Genomic DNA, 21,089 nt, shown 5'->3' on the forward strand with positions numbered 1-21,089 from the left:
TTATTTGTTTTTAGGAAAACACTGTTATGGCTGTAAACTGGAAATGTTCTGCCACTGTGTTATGATCCAAAACATGGGTGAACATCTCCAAAACTTCTCATTCTTTTAAAATGATGAATTCCTCTGTTTTGCAAATACTGCAGGACAAAAGACAAAAACATTTCTCAACTAGTACTATTCTATTAAACAGAAGAACGGTAACAAATGAAAGACTACAACATTGCAACAGGACTATATCACTTTTTGAACCAACTCACTTTATTTACAATATCTGCCATTACAGTTCTGTTTGTATTTCAACCCACAGCAAAGCATGGGGAAGCTCAGTCCTGTAGGAGTTTGCGTTTGACTGTGGAGCTCTCAGAAGCCAAGTGGACGAACAGCGCGCCGGCAGCCGTGCGCGCTCGCAGCTCATACATGTCATAATCGTGCGCCCATTCCACATTGCCCCAGTACTGGATCTGTGGAGCAGAGGGGAACTGTGAGGACATGTTACATGTTAAAGTTCAAAAGTTCAAAGTACTTTATTTGTCACAAAGTACTTTATTTGTCACAAAAACAACGAGACAGTAGAGGCAACAACAGACAGCTAAAAACTTAAGTTGCTGTGGACATTAACTGCCACAGCTAAATAATAATAAATAACAATTAATAAATAGATAAATAAATATCCCTGAGTAAATGAAAAAAGCAATATATATACATTGATGTTAACCTGTTTGCTTAAATTCAAGGGTTATAAACAGAAAGGTCTCGAAGAACAGAGCCAAATAAATGATGAATAGTAAACAACAGTCATGCATTTAAGGGAGCATAACATCAATTTCACTTTTGATCCTTCAGCATCTAGTAAAAAAAAGAATACCTGATACTCCTCTTCCAAGCGTGACAGGAGTACTGCCTGCTCCACTGTCAGGTGTCGGTCAATCAACCCAAAGGATAAGATTACAGACTTCAGCTGGGTGATCACATATTCCAGGCCTATAAGTGGCATAAAAGTAATTATATTTATCTCCATAATGTAATTTGGAAAGTCAGAGTAAACAATTAGCGTAGCTATGTCAGTTATCGGACAGTGTCAAACATCGGCCATTCTGATAAACAATCAAAATGCTAAATTTAATAATGGATCAACAATCGATATGCTCAGTTTAATAATGGGTTAACATGACAACGCGAACGTTTGCCGATAACACACGCCGTCCGATAATTAACACCGTTACGATATGCATTTATCTTATATGGTTGAAATAACACAAACTCACTGGGTGTGCACGAACTGACAACATGGACATTCTTCACAGTTATTATTGCGCCCTCATATGGCATATTAATGTCAGTGCAATTCATTGGGGAGCTGAACCAACCTGTCAATGCCCAGAAGTTATAGGAGCTGAGATGCTGACGGAAAGTGTCGTTCGTCTCCTGTGGGATTTCTGGACCCAATATATTTGACGATGAACCAATAACTACATTATAGCTAAAATGACAAAACATAATTTTATATTTATCAAGGTCAATTTGGAAGACACATTTTGATTGACTACTCTTACATTTTTAATGAGAGTGATCAATTCAGACAATCTTTTCCATATGCTGACCTTATGCAGGTCAATACATTTCAAATAAGGCTGGTTGAGAGTTTCTTTTTCTTTTCTTTTTTGTTGTTGTTGTTGTTGTTGAAAGATGATAAACAACAGGAATATGTAATGGTCTATGCTTATATTTACAACATGCCAAAGCCACTGTCAATTACAGGACAAAAAATGGTTTACCGCTTCTCAATCCACTCCATGGCTGGGTCCCATTCATGTTTCTGAAGCTCAACCAGGGATGAAGGTTCCTCAACTCTGTAGCTAAATGACAGCAACAGAAACCAGCCCAATACATGTTCATATATCAACACAGGTAACATCATGCCTCCTCTCAGGTTGTATCAACACATAGCATATCAGTCCTTAATGCTAAACCCAGGTCAAAACATTGACATTTTGAATGTTTTATTACAAAGGAACTGATGACGAGATGTTAAATGCAGAAGGAACTTAACATCTCCTGTATACAATTTTTTTGTATTATTCATTTGGAATAAAAGACCAAACACTGAATCTGAATTTACCATATAGTGTCTGTCTCCAGGAACTTCAGGGCTGCTGTGATCATCTGGTCTTTGTCACGATGGGTAGGGTTGTCCAAGGCTGTGTTACACAGAGTTGTCTATAAAAAAACAGCACTAACAATGAAGCATGCAGCAGAGAAGGTGCATTACAGAATGTAAACCACATATCATATGTGCCCGTGTTGATCGGCCTTACCAAGTGCATGGTGTAGAACTTGAGTGTATCCTTTTGAGCATCCCACTCTGTTGCCACAGCTATTGCAAGGGCTTCATTTGGTACAGTGAAGAGTTTGCCTCCTGGGGTTTTCAGCTTCCGCCGGTCTAGACTGATCTCATACAAGCCACCTGAGGGCAGGGCCAATGCAGAAGAAATACAAACAGAACAGAGTCTGAGACAACAGTATTTACTAATGTTCCCCATCAGCTGCATTTTATCCTGCCCTTACATGATTTGACTGTAATATATTCCTCATTTGAATGACACTATCATTTCCTTGGACGTTACTGTACTTACCTTCGCCTTGAGAAATACTGACATCTTTGTAGAATTTCCTCCGCTCTGTGGATAGTAGGAATATGAAAGTGTATGTAAAAGTGCACAGAAGTCAGATCCATTGCTGCGTGTTTGTATTGCTAAACAGCTCAAATTGCTCTCGTTTGTGTATGTTTTAATCAAATATGATATGCATCCTCTATCTTTCAGCTGGTAATTTGTGGACTCATGTTAGATTACCTGTTATTGCCGAGCCAGAGCATTTTGCATTCTGCAGGTAGGGGATCAGACTCTGGTGTCGCTGAATATGATGTCGTTGACGGGGCAGAACTGTTTGGCCGATCCGACAATGCAATGCAACAAGACTTCGCAGCATAATGCAATAATGCATAAAAGAGATTTACTATGAGAATGAACTAACACAGGAGATACTGCAGCTAGCTTGCAAGCTAACTTTGTTTCAATTGCCCTTGCAGCACCGCGTAGCTAGCTAGCCAGTTTGTGCTATTTAGCTGGCCAATTTCCTGACCAGAAACTATCGGAGAGTTCAATTAAGCATTTCTGTGCTGTGAGCGCTCACGGTAAATCACAAAATACCACTTGACTTAATTTAAATACTGAACGAAAAAACCTGACAACAACATTGCATTCACAAGTAGTGTGCACCAACAGTCACCTCCGAGAAGCCATGCTTGTGACCTTCCGGATATGAAAGCGTGTCAACTTGACATCATAGCTTGAACATGGGAACTGTAGTTAATGTAGCAGTTCATTTTACAATTCACGGGGACCTCAACGAAATTTGGCATTTTAAAATAGGAGTTTCTTTTAGATCGTTTTTTAATTCATATAATATTTCAATAAATTAAACCCATATTGGGAGATATTTCTATTCTGTTTATTTTTAATTCCTTAAAACCGAATCACAAATAAGGACAACTATCATCTTTAAAAAAAAAAAAAAACCTCTCCAATAAAAAGTATGTTAAAAAAAAAAAAAAAAAACTCAATTAATTGTTAAGTAATGAACAACAATGCTCAGAATTATTGGGTGTACAGTTTCTGGTAAACACAATGACAACAACATCCCAGAACTGTCTAAATATATTTGACAGATAGCGTGACAGTGGCAAAAAAAACTACAGTACCTAGAGTTCCCAAGAAGCATTTCGGAAAATAAACCAATCAAGAGCGAATTCTTTGAAGCAGTGAACTCCTTCGTCTAATAAGGAAGATACATGCTGCCTTATGGCGTTGCGTTGGGGTTCGCCCATTTCCCAACTCGGGACTACGTAACTTGGTGAACAAACCGCATAATTTAGTTGAATTTTGTATTGGTAAGATCTTTCTTAGTCCTTCAGAGTGCGGTAATCCTCAACATCAACTGGACGCGTAACTATAGCGGCTGGTGTTTTGTGTCCTGCCTGTAAAGCCGGTCTGTGCTGGCCACTCTAGCAACACCTCCATGGCCTTCATGTCCTCGGCCTCGCTTATCCCTCCTCCCCCTATCAACACACAACAACCCGGTGTAATTACATCGCTACTGTACAGCGGTTCCAAATTCCGTGGATATCAGAAGAGCAAAGGGAATTCCTATGACGTTGAGGTTGTTTTACAGGTAACGTTGATCTTTCCATTAGCAAAAAGCCTACCCTTGCGTTGTTTTGCTAGGATAGCTTATGCCAGAGCGCACACTGACATTATGGAATGTCATGTCTGCTCAGCACTTAGCACCAACCAGACGAAATTTGACAGCAGGGAAATCCATGAACCAGCTTCTCCTTGGTGTCAAATGTTAACTCGTGTACCTGCCTCTGTCGGTAACTTTTCTTTCGCGCAATTTAATAGGGGTTAGGTGTCTCACATCAGACATGGTACATTCAATTTTGACAGCTGCGTTGACAGGGGTTTATGAAATGCAATTGCACGTTGAGCAGATATTCCACTTTACTGACTCATTGACGTTTGATAACTTTAATTCAGACCAAAATCTTGTTCTTTCTCCCCCAAGTACAGCAACGAACATTACTGTCATACTGAACATTACCGCATGAGATACTACCAGTAGCACAACATAGAAATACTATTACACGGCCGTAACCAATGTTGATTTCTGATTTCTCTTTCAGCATGTTACCATAGAAGATTCTTATTTATGCGGGTACCTGAAGATAAAAGGACTAACAGAGGTAGGCTAGAAGATAAGTAGTGTTAGCCATGACATCACAGTTTAGAAATATATTATGGTGATAAGGTGTTAGCTTGAGTGGTCATTGATATTACTAGTCATCATACACGATTGAGCCTGCTCTTTATTGACCACAGTGATTTGTTCTGCCGGTGGTTCTATTTAACAAATACTTCTTACAAAGCTGCTACATGTCTACACATGAATACTGATCACCTCTATGTCATGCAGGAGTACCCAATGCTGACAACATTCTTTGCTGGGGAGATCATCAGTATGAAGCGTCCATTTCTGACACGGAAATGGGATGCTGATGAAGATGTAGACCGGAAACACTGGGTAAGAACGCTGGTTGCCTTGGAGCAGAGATAATTACTACAACATAGTAGTACCAGGTAACGTGTCTCACACATTTAGCTAGGGTTACATTTATATACATAGAAGTTTTGCAACTAATGGTCATGATTCTTGGTCTTGACTTTTGGAATCACAATACTGCACAGTTACAAATAGCAGATTTGAGGTTGTGTTAAAGGGGAAAGTGATAGTAAAGTAGAGTGTAGAGGAGACGTAAAAGAAAAAAAAAAGAAAAATATACATTTATACATATACATACATGATTTGTGCATATCTGCACAACAATTACATCGTCATTATGTTTCAATTTTATTTGGTTTTCCTTTGAAACATTCTGTGGAACGTCCTATGAAATGGCTCATATTTTTCCAGGCTGCTTTGCTTTGCTTCCAATGTTTTTTCCTTATCTGCTATTTGCTTGGATTGTACCTAACTTGTATGTAATGTAAATGTCCTTTTACAATTGTTCCATAAAAAATCTCTACCCTTATCAGGGCAAGTTCCAAGCCTTTTACCAGTATGCAAAAACCTTCAACTCGGATGACTTTGACTATGAGGAGCTCAAGAATAGCGACTACATCTTCATGAGATGGAAGGTGAGGATGAAGCTTCAAAGGACTCTGCATTCATTATTTCAAATGCTAAGTAGGAAATCTGGAATATGTGCTTAATCTGTCCCCTTACTGTTTAGCACTGCCATCTTATGACAATGCCGCTGTTCGCAATGGTGCATAGAAGCAGTCATGTCTTAATACCTGCTTGTCTTACACATCCCGTTTGCAGGAACAGTTCCTGGTTCCAGATCACACAATCAAAGACATCAGTGGTGCCTCATTTGCTGGCTTCTACTACATCTGCTTCCAGAAATCCACAGCCACCATAGAGGGTTACTACTACCACAGAAGTTCAGAATGGTGAGTGGGGTTTTTATGTTGCTCTGGAGACCGACTAGACTTTGCACAGTTTGCTAAAGTGATCAGGGTCACCATGATAATTGTTGGGATTCATCAACTGGATCATTGGAAACAAGTAGATTGTTTAAATGTGATTTTTTTTGGGGGGGGGGGGGTGCTGGGTACACTGGTGCATATTCATAACAAGTAGTATTCAGCATAAACAGTTTTACTATGAACATTTATTTAAATAAGACTGACTGTCCATGTTCCATTTTGTGCGAACATATATGGAGAAATATATTCCAAGCATGCTCAATATAGTGCAGATGTTGCATTCATTTTAATGTTAAGGTGAAGGAGGGCATTATTGGTATATCCACAAAAATAAATCTAGTTACAGCGATGGAAATGCTTTACATTTATAGTGATCTCTCACCTGCTTGCAACATTTACATTGTTTCTGTTTTTTTGGCCACAGGTATCAGTCACTGAACCTCACCCACGTCCCCGAACACAGTGCGGCCATTTATGAGTTCCGGTGACCCCGGCCCCGGGCTCCTCCAGCACAGACTGACTTGAGGCTCCGGCCTTTAAGTGACTCTTGGCGAGGCGGAGGAAAAGGGACTGGAATTTTAGCTACCCAATGCAGCATGGCAGTGCGCCGCCTGAGACTGTTTTTTATGTAGGGGACGGCAGACTGACAGGCCCACCGACTGACAGACAGACAGTCGGGCTGTTTGTGGAAGCGTGCCAGTGTGGAGCTCTGATCTGCAGCGTCTCTTTCTCTCCCTGGCACTGGGGACGGGCAACAGGTGGCGCCACGTGTGACTGCTTCCTCGTGTGGTTTTAAATGTTTGTTTTTTTTATTTTTATGTTTGGTTGTTTTTTTGTTTTTTTTTAAGCTAAAGCTGATTTTCTTTCTGGAAAACTTTTCATCGCTGTGGCTTGTGCTCATGGACTTTTCAACAGAAACAAGAGGCCGGGGGGTTGCCTCAAACTTTGCCAGTGGCTGGAGTGGACTTTTATTTACTTTTTAGCTTGATGAGAAAGACTGATTTGGCACACTGATTATTGTCCCATGATCCTGTGTGCCTGTTGGGCTACAATGCCTCTAGAGATAGAGATTGATTGATTATATTAAGGATTGTCAGGAAAGAAGGAGGTTTAGTGGTTTCATTGATATTTGACAGTATTGCTTTTTTGCTAAGGACTCATTATTGTGTTTGCACGATTATGCAAGAGAGACAATGACTAATTTGTGGCGTGAGCTCTGACTGATTATACAAGATCAGTTATGTGCATGCGTTTGTGTGTGTGTGTGAGCGAGTGTGAACAAGAGAGAAAAAGAGAAACAGAGAAATCGAGATGGTGTAAGATATTTGGAGGCAAGTAGGTGTGGGTTCTGCGATGTAGTTGAGAGATGCTGTTGTGTAGCTGCTACAAGCCAATGACATTGTGCTTTTCATGACACCTTAACTCGGCTCACGGCTCCTTCTCAGTTTCCCCCTTACTCCGTTCAAAAACAAACAAAAAAACATGGAAAAATATTCACATCTCCTAACATTTCTAACTATGCAACATAGCAGTAGCTTTCTGCCTCCATGTCAAAGAGTTTCATAGATACTTCACAGCAAGATTTTATTATGTAAAGAGTAGTACTCAAATGTCTTACCTTTACTCACACGGAAAGAGATATTTTGTCTACTTGCCTTTGGAGGCACCACTTTGCCACTGAGCTTATCCTACAAAAGGTGCCATGTTATTAAAACTCTCTCCAAATGATAAAAAAAGAATGTGTGTGTGTGTGTGTGTTGTGTGAGCTTGATGCAAGAGTTGTGGTGTGGCAAAGAATGAGAGAGAAAGAACAAACAAAAAAGCTATATGGAGTAAACGATATCTAAACACAGGGTGTTGTGTTCATGTTTGGTGTCTGTGGTGGGTGAATGTGAGCGTAATGGGCTTTCTTTATTATCCTAAGCTCTCTTCCTGCAGCTCCTGTTTACACAAAAGTGTAATCAGGGATGGTCACTGCCTGACCACATATCTGGTTTGAGCTACAACATCATAGCAACTTCAACTTCATAGCAAAAGTTGTGCTGTATCTCACGGTGGGACTGTAAACAGATAATGAAGCATACAGATTGTGTGTCCTTTCATAGCCCACACTAGTATAGAAAGGCCATCTGAGTGTAACAAATGTTTGAATTTTGTCTGTTGGAGCCAAAGTCTATCACCAGACAAGGCCATGCCAGAGATACTCCTTTGTCGTCGTACAGTCACTTTAGTACACACTGAAGGGGGTTCAGTTAGTCGTGATAGGCCTGCCAACATGGAGAGTAAGAGAAATAAGGAATGGAGAGACCAGGGGCGTTAAAAAAAATCAGACACAAGAGGGCTCTCTAGTCATGAAGTAGAACCAGGTGATGATGAATGGGAAAGAAAGCAAGCTAGTTCAGAAACTTTAACCCATTGGTATGTGTTTGGTGAATGCTTGATCTTGTGACATTTTATCTTAGGAAAGATGATACCAGTGAGAGTGTGAGAACTATTGAGAACATTGAGAAATGAAAATAATACCTGATAAACGATACCTAAACATATGAGGGAAACTGTCAACCGTGTATTGTTCTTTTATTATTGTTTCTGACATGCGATGAGACTGAGTATGATTCCACTGACTCAAGAACATGATTTATGTCTCGGTGGAATCAGCCGATCTGTGATGACGCCTTAGGATGGAGACACGGTCTTGGCCTGAATGTCACTGTCCTCACAGAGAGAAAGTATATATTACATAGTATATATTACATAGTTCACAAATACAATACATAGTTTGAGTTTCACAAAAGTAAACATATTTTGGTTACTGTGGAAGTAGCTCCACAGCTAATGGGATAAAGAAATTGCAATAGCGACTGTTCAGGAAATGTTTCACATCGTTTGAAGTTTAAAAACCTGTCACTGCCCGTAAGAGCAAAAATTATTTCTTAATTTATTCACCATTAGCTTTCCCCAATAGAGCAGCTCATGAGTATCACCTCTGGGTTTGCACATGCTTGAGCACATCCCCATCTACCTGAAACGTGATGTGGAGGCATGTGCTGGCATCGCTTCTCTGCAAAGGGAGGTGAGGCTGGTGCCAGGAACGTGACGCGCAGCCAAACACGCAAACTTGATGACATGTTGCATTCCTCCATTTCGTCACCTTGTCAGAACACTGCAGGATTCCAGTAAGGTCCTTCTTCAAAGGTAGCAGAGAGCTGTGGTTTCCTCCCAAAATGCTTAAAATCCCACCCGTGCTAACTGTACGGTTCGAATACGCTTGGACAATCGATTTTTGGGTCCTCATTATAGCCTCCTTTTACTATTACACAATGGGCTAGCTAGTGATGTGCATTGGTCAAATCCATCCTAAAAACATGAATATATTTATTATCGGTAATATATTTATCTATTATATATATTATTTTTAATTATTGATGATGTAAAACTCCATCAGCTAAGTCTGATCTTGTTCAGAGATATAACACATCCCTGTCTCACTGTTGTGTTCAGGAATATACATTTGACATGCATCTTTTAAAAAGACCACTGACACGGATCAGCTCAAATTTATGATTCATAACTCCCAGATTATTCCTTGATTTTTATGCAAGCTCTTTCATTTCAAGCACCAAGTGCCATGTACTATTAGTGTAAATTGTTATCATTTCATCAGTACAGGAGAGGTCTCTGCATTTCAGAAAGATATTGTGGTTGGGTTCTTTTACTGGTCTCAGAAGAGATCTGCAGAGGGAAGAAGCTTTGTAGCTTTTGAAACCTTATGAGAGACTCACTGGGAAATGCCAGTATGTTTGGAATATTAATTGTATATATTAATATATTGTACATGAAGAATGGTACAGGAAAATGTTTGAACAGTAAATCTATTTACAAATTGTTCCTTCCTTTCCACTCATTTTAATTCAGGTTTGGAGATTGAGGTTAAACGATATTTTATTCTTCCCTTTATAAATAAATCGGTGTAACGCCTGTAAAGCCAGGACCACTGTGTGGATGTAACGGCCATTTTTTTTTTTTTTAAACCCTTAGGTTATCTGTGTATGCTGTGTTGTGCAATGAGACCAGAGGTATTTGACTTCTTATCAGAGTCTTACACAAATTCTGAAATATAACAAGAGCTCTACGTCATAGGACTTTTTTTTAGTCTCGGCTTCCATAACCACATTCTCTCAAAACAGTCACTTGCAGGGTGCTGGTGAAACTCTATGAAGGCGTTACATCACAATAGTAGTCACTGTCTGGGACGGTGACTTCACCCCACCATTGTCTCATTTGACAGCTGACAAGAAGCAACCTTTTGCAGGGCTACAGGGAAAAAGGGTCTGAGCAGGCCGTCACCCACACAATTTCAATGTCTTACGAAATCGTATGCAACCACACTGTGGCCTCCCTCCTGTATCCTCTCTGCAATCCGAGAAATCAGTAGAGTAACCTGCCCTTAGTGTTGGGAGGGTTGCTATTAAACTGCATTCGACTACGGATTACAGAGTACAATGTCATTAAAATCTCATTTCCTAATGTAATTTGTAGGCCTAACGTATTTCGTATTAGATTACTCAAGGTGAGTAATGTACTCTAAATACTTAGGATTACATCAGCATTGTCTTGCATGTTATTAGCTGTGGAGGAAACAGTTATGTCAGACGCTCACCACCAGCACCAACCCCACACCCTGACTGACAACCCATGACCCCCCTTTGCAGTAAGGATTGATAGAGAGTTAATATTATTATCTTTATTATCATTATTATTATTATTTGACAATTATAAAAGGCACATGACATTATTTTCATCAGTAGTGTCAAATTCCCTACAATAGTAATGGTTTGTCTGCACATAAATCACTACCAAAACTAGCAATGCCCAAATAACCTATAAACTAACGTTCCCAACACCTATCAGAAAGTGGAGTTACATGCCTCTTTGTAGTGTGTGAAGAAGCTCGGACCCTTAACTGGCCTAAAACGTGCTGGCTGGATATATTAGCCAACAACTGATTTTACATACCCCACACAGAATTGAGAGGTTTTTATTTAGGCTGTAACCTGGGAGAGAAAGAGAAAGGATGCACCTGAAAAATACACTTGGACCTGAACAGCTTTTGCACAATGTAGGCTGACTAACCTATCAAATCAGACTTTAAAAACATGGTTTGGCAGAAATAAATGCAGTGAATAAAAATGATAATGACGTCATTCTACGTTGATAGGTGCACCTGCTTTCTCGCAATTGATAATCATTGGAGAAATGACATGGACTCTCAAAGCGTGACAAGCCAATTACTGTGTTTTGAAATGTGGCGTGAAATAGTTTCTCATTTTTCGGTTAAATTGTTTTTCAGTAGGCTACTTTAGTTTTATTGGTCAATTCACAAATTTTCGCTTTTACAGAAGTCCTCCGATTTGTCTTTGTGATGTTTGTGTTTTGATTCTTAATACCGATGCAATTCCAATGCTTCGTTGCTCCGCGTGGTTTGGCAAGTGACACAAGCACCAGGGATCAACTGTGGTAGGACCGGTGGTTTCCTTGTCTGGCGTCAGTATGAGAAGGCTATAGGTTATGGAAACGCTTGTTTAGGGGACTATTTGAGTTTGAGAGCGAGTAGCCAACACAAGACTATGTGAGTCCGAGCCTTTTTTAGGTAGTCTGACATGCCTTGATGTTTTTGTATATTTCCCCTAAGTAAAAACATTGAGGCAAAAGTGGCATTTATGATTATATTCTAGAAGACCTCAGCAATAATAACATGAGAGTAAAAGGAATGTAGTAAAAAAAAATTATATTTAAATCAAATCTAAACATATCCTTACAAAAACTCCATTTCCCTGCACAGGGAGCGTGGACTTATTAATCTGTTCGAGGGATCAATGTAGCCGTGTTCTGATTACCACCAAATAAATTGTAACCCTAGCCTATTTGAATAAATGTAAGCCTGCCTTTCTCATATTTTATATTGTATTTTAAATAGGCCTTTACATGGGCTATTCTTCCCAACACTGCATGCACTTACAGCACACACTATGGTATTATACCGATGCAACACGTTTCCCTGGAAAAAATACCAAAAATAACCGATACATTATGAAAATATATATTGTCATTACTAATTTGCTATGATTTACAACGAAGTTATTGTAGGGGGGGACATGACTCACATAACTCTCGGAAAGAAAGTATTTGGGACATCCTGGTTGCATATCCTCGTTCGACAGTGGGTGCGATAAAAAAGATAGATGCTGACTCGTCACAATTTGTGCAACTTTGTAGACTAGCACGGGAGTCATGCTATGGCAAGAGCCCTGTGACTGTGTATAAGATGACCACTGTGTATAGTCACACAAGAGGATTTAAAAACTGTAAGGATTGCATTGCAAGGGTGATCAATGTCAATACCTATCAACTATTTCAAAATACTGCATTCAAATCATTCCATGATCCCTATATCTTATTAGAGAACCTTGCACCAGGAGTTATGTTCTTGAGGTTTTTCAAAAGATATCAAATCAAAAGGTTGGATCTTCAGGCAATCATTTGTTTTGTGTATTTGGTCATTTTTTAAAATTATATTTGCTGGAGACTGTGACTTGTGAGATGCACCCTGATGCCCAAACATTTATAAAACATATAGTCAAATCTAAAGTAAATGTTCTGTTAGTCTGCCCAAACATTTATAAAACACATAGTCAAATCTAAAGTAAATGATCTGTTAGTCTGCCCAAACATTTATAAAACATATAGTCAAATCTAAAGTAAATGTTCTGTTAGTCTGCACAAACATTTCGTGTGTGGCACGGTGGCTCAGGTGCTTGCACTGCCGCCTCACAGCAAGAACACTGGGTTTGATTCCCGCATGGGGCGCTGTCGGTCCTTGGGGGTAGGTGGGCTATCTCCCGGGCCTTTCTGTGTGGAGTTTGCATGTTCTCCCCGTGTTCACAAGTGGTTTCCTCTACTACCCCAACAGAAAAACATGCAGAAGAACAGACCACTCTCCTGTCCGTCCCTGACCAAGATGGACGGATCATTTCACTTGGTCCCCGGGCGCCTAAAAGCTGCCCACTGCTCCTGGGGTCCTAGAGGAAGGACAGTCCGGGATGGGATAAAAGCAGAGAATAAATTCACTGCGACCTCGGCCTGCGTGTGTGTGTCCTGTCCTGTGTTGCCACCTAAATATGCACGTGTGTGTTGCTGTGTGTCGTTTGCGCAACAATAAAAACTGACTGAAGTCAGCCTTGTTTGTTAAAACGCATAGTCAAATCTAAAGTAAATGTTCTGTTAGTCTGAATCTTGATTTCCTGATGCCCTAATGTATGATGCCCTAATGTTTACACACAGGAAATAAAAATATCCCAGCTTTTACAATTCCCACTGGCTTCTGTGACCTTTGCAGGAACTGAGTTAATATTTACACACATCGACTTACTGCCAGTTACCACCCCCACCCTACCCCACCCCACCCCGGCGCATCTTGCTTCAGGTTTGTTTGAATATTTCTGTGCAAACAAAGTTCACCAGGTCTAATTGACCAAGAAGAAACCCCCCTGTCCAACCCATGCTGTCTGTGCAAGGCCACAACCAGGAAATGGATTATGGTTATTTGTTCTTGTTTCCTCTCTGGTAGTTATCTTGTGTGGAGGTCTTTCTCAGAGGGGGGTACTTGATGACCCTTTCATCACACTGTGAGGTGGACGCCAAAAATCAAACACACTCTCTAAACTGGAAATTCCCACAGTATCCTGACCTTTTTTTAGATACTTCCCAAGGAACTTTTGTTCGGGATGAAGACTGAGTGAGCTGCGTGTGCTGAGTGAGCTGCGTGAGCTACACTTGAACCTGCTTCCCTGCAGATGAACAATAGCCTACATATTTCTTATGTACTTAGTAGCACGCATCACATCTAGTCATGATAAAAATGTTGATCATCAAGCTAAAGAATACAAAAGATCATTCATGATCATGATATCAGCCATGCCACTGTTGACAGATAGGCTATCTGATATGTATTGTTTTAAAGTCTCAGATGTTTCTCAGATATGCTGAAACGTGAGCCTGTGGCCACGAGATAAGCCTAATTTATAGCTTCCTCAATATAACCCAGCCTTCAAGCTTACTGGAAAAGTTCCTTGTTTCCTTGTTTGACAAACCCAAACATTGCAAAGCCCCTAATCAAGACTATCACTATTTGTTAGACTCGGAAGGGATGGGAAGTCATTACTCTAAATCCAGTGCTATTTGACACAACATACATTTTATGGAAATTAATATCTGACCCATACATTATGTCACCCATTCTGATTGCATTAATATGACTAGTCCTGGGTAAGGCCATGACTGAACCGCAGCCATCACTATCAAACACGCCTCCAAGGCAAACACTATGTGTTAACAAACAAAACAAGGCAATAAGGAACTTAAGAGTTAAGAGTATAAGAGAGATGAAAGATGCATTAAATTATTAATGTTTTACCAGTTCACCAGGTTGACCAGGCACGTGCACAGGTGCGCATACACCTGCCCATTTGCCCTCCTCATGACTTTTTTTTCTACTTACATTTTTTTTTATCATTTTAATTTGGCTCATTCCATCAACTTTCAATTAAAAACTTGCTGTGTATGCCTGACAGCTGCGTCTGAGTTCTAACTCTGCAAGACCGCTCAAGATCCTGCCGCGGTGGTGTATGGTAGATATGGCACATGCCCAGGTCGCCATTGAGACATTTTTAAAAAATATGACAAGCCATCCTCAAATAGTAAAAACATGACATGCTTGAGGAAAGCGTTTAGCGTGACATCCTGCCCCACAACATTTCCGTGCAGGCCCTGTGACGTATGTAGTCCTAAGGTATGGCAGGTACGGTATATACCCATGGCGTCATTGAGACATTTTTTTTAAAGTCAGACAAGCCAGAAAGTCAAAAAATTATTTTCTTCAGATGTATTTACTTGGACTCAGATGTCAGAGGTCACATTCTTGAGAGCAAAGATTAAATTTTTTGTCATTTCAGGTGTTACTTGCCTCACAGGCGTCATTAGGCCTGGGTGTCAGCACTGGTTACAGAGCTTGTCATTATTGGCATGTGGTGGTAGCTATCTAACTAATTCACTAAGGCAAGACTTGAAGGCTATGGATATAAGGAGCTTTTTCTAAAAGAAAAAGGATGAAGGCACCAAGGCACTGGCGAGGCTCAAGGAGGTGGAGGACATTTTCTCCTGTTGCTGACTGTTTGGGCAAAAGCAAGGTCAAAGGCAAGGAACCGTTTAGACTCAACTTTAATATCTCCCAGTTTAAAATCACAGCACTGTTTATAAGCCTATCTAAGCCTCGATTTCCCAAACAAAAGCTCACATTGTTTTCTGTTGTTTTCTGATGTTTCTGATGTTCACATGAAATGTAATTTCTGTCTATAAACACATAAATGTTTATGGGTAATCAGAGTGACCTAGAATAAAAAGGGTTTTCATGACCGGCAGTGCGCTATAATGGATAGATTAGCACGGAGCACGGAGCGCATTTCAGACTGGTCAGGCCCATCAGCCAAATGCTTATAATGATGGCGATGAAGAGGAGGGAGGAGACAAAGGATAGAGTGAGGAGAATCAGAGGGTTAGGGTGAGGAAGATCATATTTCAATCACATTCAATTATAGGACCATAGATTGACATCATCCATATGGATAGTAAAATGTGTCTTTTGTACTTCTGTGTTTTAGGTACTATGCTCTTGACTGGTTTCAGGGAAGTCTTAAACCCCACTATTTACACCAACCACGCCCATCCAGCCTACAACCCCCCTCCTCACACACACACATCCATCATTCACGTCACTCGGTTGTTTACCCTAAGTGGTCTCCACTCCTATGAACTTTTGTTTGAGAAGGTCAGTTAGTTTATCCGACTGTGTGTCTGTGTGTCAAAGTCAAAGTCAAAGTCGTTTATTGTTGTCACACAGCAATGACACACAACAACACACACGTGCAATGTGTGTGTGTGTGTGTATTATGTTAATGGTGGTTTAAATATCCTACCATAAGTGAATAGAAACAGCTACTTCTTTAATTAATCAGAGAGAATAGAGTATCACATGAAACATTTGGTACTGAGTGCATGGCAACAAATCAAAGGGGGAATACCAGCCCACACGTTTGGCTATAAGGTCAATGCTTAGACTGCTGGGGGGGGGGGGGCTGTGAACATGTGAACTGTCTGCAACATGTGCACAGGTGGCCCATCTGGTCTGACCACAGGCTATTACGTCCCGTGCACGACCCCTCAGACAGACAGGACCCGTGCCACGTGTGACCTTGAGTAGGGCCCCCTGAGCTCAGGCTTGGCTGGGCATCAGAGCGATGCGTGATGCCGCCATCCTCTGGTCCAGCCTCGGGTGCCAAGACCCTCTCACCGCCTCTGGTTTCACAACACACCTGCAGCCGCCGCTAACTCTGGCCGGTGACCCAGGCAACCCACGCATTCCCACAGGTTGTTACTGCTAGTAAATTGAGGCCGGATGATAGGCTGGCTGCTGCTGCTGTCTGATTTTAGATTAACTGGAAAGGTCCGACCAAGACTCTTACCTACCTAAGACTGGTATTTCAGTTTGCACGTTTTCATCACGAGCAAAATAGGTTTGCCCTTTTGGGAAAAGAGCTCTTTAAGAGGAACCCCTCTTTCTTTCCCCTCCATCCTTTGTCTCTCATCTCCTCAATTCCTCACTGTTTCATATAGCAAAAGTGATGAGATTATTATTTATTTAAATTATTTGCAAAGAATGCATCCTAGTTAAAAGCTTGAATCTAGATATGTTATGGGCTTTGAGTACAGGCTTTTTTTTTTCTTCACATGACTGTTTGGAAACACAATTCAAACTAACTACATTTTGACACTTTTTGACTGTTCTCTGCAGCTTTTCACTGCGTTGACAGAAATCTGAGTCTGAGTAGCGATCACAGTTAAATTACATAACATATGACAGTTGTTCCGTTTTCACTGCTGTTGTTAAAATACCGTTTGTTTATACGTGGGGTGGTGCACGTCATTTGGCTCGGCACATAAACCGCTGACAGGCGGTTGAAAGTTGGTTGCGCGCCAATGAGGCATTCCAAATCGCCAGCCTTGATTTCTTGTCAACGGATAAATACGCTTTGTGTCCGCCCACGTGCGGGAAATATTAAGCTTATAAAAAACGTGCCATTAACCCTTTCCCTCCCAGGCTCCGCCTCTTGCGTGTGTGTATATAAATAGAACCCTGGGATTGGGGAGGCAGTAGGACAACATCACTAGTGTGACAACGAGACTCACCAGTCGGTACTGTTTTCATCATGGCTGATCAACGCTTTCCAGCTAATGTGCGCATTATTGGAGTGATGCACAAGGACACAATTAAGGTAAGATCAGCATCTCCCACCAGCTCTCTCATTCACTCACTTTCTCACACACATATACTGATCCAGTGCATATCCAGCAATTGTGGGAATATTATAACACTGACTATACAGCTAATCTTTTTTTAATTAACCTTTTGCAGATGTTTATGACCTCTGTGGTCTGGTCAGATAAGAATGAAGTAATCATCTACAGATCCTTCCAAGATTTCAAAAAACTCCACGTAAGTTGGAATAAATCTCCAGAAAGACAACCCCCAAAATTTGAAATCCTTTTCTAAAACTTGGCTGTGTCTTCTAACAGAAACAGTTGAAAAAGAAACATCCAGTGGCAAATCCTTTTCGCAAAGAGGATAGAATTCTCCCCCGATTCAGAGGTGCAGTATACTATCCATGTTCAAATAATGCAATGAATACAGAGTTGGTACACCATACCCTGACTTTGTATGAGAAGTCCTTATTCATGACACCACTGAAGTATCATCATGATTTTTTCCACTGCAGGCATGAAGAGGAACTTCCAGAGGAAGGGGCCGAGTAAGAGTGTGCACCGCGTCAAAGCTCTGGAGAAATACTGCACCGAACTGCTCCGGTGTGACCCCAGTGTCACACAGAGTTTAGAGGTCGTCCAGTTCTTTTGCCCAAAAAATCATGACCTGGAACCAGAGTTTGCCAAAAACAGGTATGTTTTTTTTCCTGTTTGAGAAGAGATATACAGATAGTCTCAAAATCTTGGTGTCTTTGTGGGTGAAGACCATGTTAGTAAATAATAATTGTTAACTCTTAAATTGCTGAGTGGTAGAAATATTTGAAATTGTTAAAGTCCTGCCCTTGCCCTTTCAGTATCATTATAGTGCCATCAGATGACCTGTCGGAGATTCAAAAGGACGGGACAGCAAACCCAAATGGCAAGCGCTTCAGTATGGGAAACATAACTCATCCTTCTCTGACTCAGACCTACCGCACCGTTGCCCCGTATGAGACCAAGGACCTCAAGAACAGACCCTTTAAAGTGGACGTAAACGAAACCCTGGATGTCCTCATCAAAGACCAAAAAGGTATGACAGTTCATGCTTGTCCTTTACCATTGCAATCTCTTGGGTCTGTTCATTCAATCAAATCAAATGGCTCCTTGAGGCTCAAACAAGCCACCTCTGATTTCTTGTTGTGTCACTCGGTTTGCCACCGCCATCATAGACAATGGCAGCCTTTCTCATCCCAGACTGTGTTTAACTTGCTAATGGCTAAACCAGGATATAAGAAACAGAGAAGGAGAGATAAACATTTCTTTGAGATACATAAGTAGAATGCGTAGCCTGTATCATTCAGGACTTTTTGGAGCATCTTTAATAATGACCAGAGTGTGTGTAAAAGTGTGTCTGAAGGCTGGCTTATAGATTTAATTTGTGTTTTCTGGGTTGGCAGGCTGGTGGCTTGTGGAGAATGAGGAGAAACATCTGGCGTGGTTCCCTGCCCCATACCTGGAGCCCTGTGAAGAGGACGACGATGATGACTTTGATACTGTTTCCTCTGAAAGTAAGAAACCATTTCATTGAGATTGTAGACAATACAATAGATTATATTGTATTACAATGAATAAATGATACAATGAATAAAAATCAAAGCATATATACAATTTTATTATTTAATTAATTATTCAAATGTTATAACTTCAAACTAATTATGGTTCTCAAATGTTATTTTTTTCCTTCATCTACCAGCAGATACATTCTACTGTGCTGCAAGAAACTATGTCTCTAAGAACAGAGATGAAGTATCTGTACACATCGGCTCTGTTGTGGAAGTGTTGCGCAAGTCTGGCGATGGCTGGTGGCTTATCAGGTAATTTGCCTCATCTGGGAAAAGTCAGTAACGTCACAGATTGGGAAGTGAGGGAGAGGCCAAACAAGGGCAGGGTACGAATGAGAGTTCCCATTTGAATAGGTATTTCTGGGTAAATTCCAACAGATCATTTCAGTGCATCGTCTCAGTGCTGCCCCAGTAACATCACCAAAACTGGTTGGTGTGAAGATAAAGTATTACTCAGGTGTGAAAGTGTGTAAGTCAGGTAGATAGAGTGTAGCAATTTTTATCACTTTTATGATCCTTAATTATTGTCTGTTGCTACTCTTTGGCAGATACAGTGGCAGGGTTGGTTACGTGCCATCCATGTACCTCCAGCCTTACAACAACCCGTATGTCGGCCTCCAGAGAACACTCCACAGCTCCACCTTCAACCTCAGTTCCCTGCAGTCGCCTCCCTCCCAGGGTCAGGGCATCCCACGCAGGCTGACCTCGACTAGTCAGTCCCGATCCCTGGAGAACCTGCTGGAACCGCGTCGCGTGCGGACCAACACGGCGCCTGACAGCCCCGCCGCAAGGCTCAAGGAGCCAGACAGCCGCAAGAGCAGCATCAGCGCAGCCAGCGACGAGACTGACTTCAGCTTCAGCTCCTCGGGGAGCCTGTCAGGGGCAGAGGCAGATCAGGAGGCCCAGATCCATGGGTCCTCCACAGAGGAGGCTGAGGTCAGCGATGGCCCCGACACTGGGGAGTCCAGCGGCGAGATGAGTCCCAGCAGATCCTGCAGTGGCAGCCCCAGTGACAGCCCTGCCGTCACCCCGACTGTCAGAGCCGTGACCCCACCCAGAGTGCCACCCAGGCCTCTGGCCCAGGAGATCTTCACCCGCTGCACCACCTACACCCGCAAGGCGGCCATGGCCTCCAGGGCGCGACTCTTCCCACAGCAGATGGAGATCCAAACGCGCTAATGGGAGAGAAGACACATGAGCAGAAACTGAAGTGTGCAGCTTTGGAGCAGAATTAGAGCAGAGTTTATGAGAGTAGTTAAACAGGACATTAACAGGATAAGGCGTAACACGAGCAGTTTTTCTTATACATGGACATATTTAAAAGTTGTATATTTAAATAGAATTAGAATGCCAACCAGAGGTAGAGGGTATTCTATACTTAACTGTTTGAGATCCATGGTTACTGTACTTTTATTGGGTTCCTAATGTGTACATATGCCATTTTTATGTCTGTCATAGCACAGTTTTTGGTAGAATGGGATTAAGAGTCTGATTATGTAAGAATGTATGGTTTCATATGGATGTATTTCCTTGAGGACCAAGTGATGCATGTTTTTGTGTATTTATGAATTGATGAATGATTTATGAATTGGAGACTCTGTCCTATTTTCTTTCAACGCTGTTTAAAGACAGTTTGAAAGGGTGGCATTGTATCTTCTACGTGTACATATATTTTACATATATTTTAACTTAAAATACAAATTTCAAATACACTTTTCACATCATACTGTGGTCTGGGTTTCATGGTTGCTGTCTTTTATATTGAGTGTCCAATCAGTATGGGTGTCATGTAGGTGTGTAAATCTCTCATGACAAAGACGATCCGATTTGTATCTCGATACATGGGCACGATACATACAACAAAAGATGCATGTTGATAAAAACGATTCAGTTCGATTCAATGCGATTCGATGCAGTTCAATAATTGAAAACACTGAGTTGTGAGGAAACAATGGACCTCATTCTCGAACATTTTCTTAAGTGTCTTAGAAGATTCATGAACGACTGG

The 21,089-nt window shown here is 41.2% G+C and overlaps 3 protein-coding genes across 5 annotated transcripts; 2 read left to right on the top strand and 1 right to left on the bottom strand.

Annotated features, from left to right (window-relative positions):
* Positions 1 to 236: 236 nt before the first annotated feature.
* Positions 237 to 3,573, bottom strand: atpaf2 (ATP synthase mitochondrial F1 complex assembly factor 2). 2 transcript variants are annotated; one of them, XM_031561434.2, is made up of 8 exons: positions 2,853 to 3,573; positions 2,634 to 2,678; positions 2,316 to 2,464; positions 2,120 to 2,217; positions 1,776 to 1,856; positions 1,368 to 1,480; positions 866 to 981; positions 237 to 479 (listed from the first exon to the last, which is right to left on the bottom strand). In XM_031561434.2, the coding sequence occupies exons 1-8, from the start codon at positions 3,001 to 3,003 to the stop codon at positions 324 to 326; spliced, it is 909 nt and encodes a 302-aa protein (XP_031417294.1). In that variant the 5' UTR covers positions 3,004 to 3,573; the 3' UTR covers positions 237 to 323. The 2 variants fall into 2 exon arrangements, with proteins under 2 accessions (XP_031417294.1, XP_012670134.1); XM_012814680.3 differs by having other exon boundaries at positions 237 to 461; positions 2,853 to 3,349.
* A 233-nt stretch (positions 3,574 to 3,806) lies between these two features.
* Positions 3,807 to 7,843, top strand: LOC105888908 (glucose-induced degradation protein 4 homolog). The gene is made up of 6 exons (XM_012814672.3): positions 3,807 to 4,230; positions 4,742 to 4,801; positions 5,032 to 5,139; positions 5,652 to 5,753; positions 5,941 to 6,071; positions 6,532 to 7,843. Exons 1-6 carry the CDS (start codon positions 4,078 to 4,080, stop codon positions 6,593 to 6,595), a joined length of 618 nt encoding a protein of 205 aa, XP_012670126.1. The 5' UTR covers positions 3,807 to 4,077; the 3' UTR covers positions 6,596 to 7,843.
* A 9,519-nt stretch (positions 7,844 to 17,362) lies between these two features.
* LOC105888714 (NADPH oxidase organizer 1-like) lies at positions 17,363 to 20,805 on the top strand. 2 transcript variants are annotated; one of them, XM_031561447.2, is made up of 8 exons: positions 17,363 to 17,494; positions 17,635 to 17,715; positions 17,796 to 17,868; positions 17,996 to 18,173; positions 18,335 to 18,549; positions 18,917 to 19,027; positions 19,213 to 19,333; positions 19,630 to 20,805. In XM_031561447.2, exons 1-8 carry the CDS (start codon positions 17,429 to 17,431, stop codon positions 20,258 to 20,260), a joined length of 1,476 nt encoding a protein of 491 aa, XP_031417307.1. In that variant the 5' UTR covers positions 17,363 to 17,428; the 3' UTR covers positions 20,261 to 20,805. The 2 variants fall into 2 exon arrangements, with proteins under 2 accessions (XP_031417307.1, XP_012669910.2); XM_012814456.3 differs by having other exon boundaries at positions 19,216 to 19,333.
* The last annotated feature ends 284 nt before the right edge of the window (positions 20,806 to 21,089 follow it).

This window comes from Clupea harengus, chromosome 23 (genome assembly GCF_900700415.2).
Source record: "Clupea harengus chromosome 23, Ch_v2.0.2, whole genome shotgun sequence".
In the NCBI taxonomy this organism is placed as follows: domain Eukaryota; kingdom Metazoa; phylum Chordata; class Actinopteri; order Clupeiformes; family Clupeidae; genus Clupea; species Clupea harengus.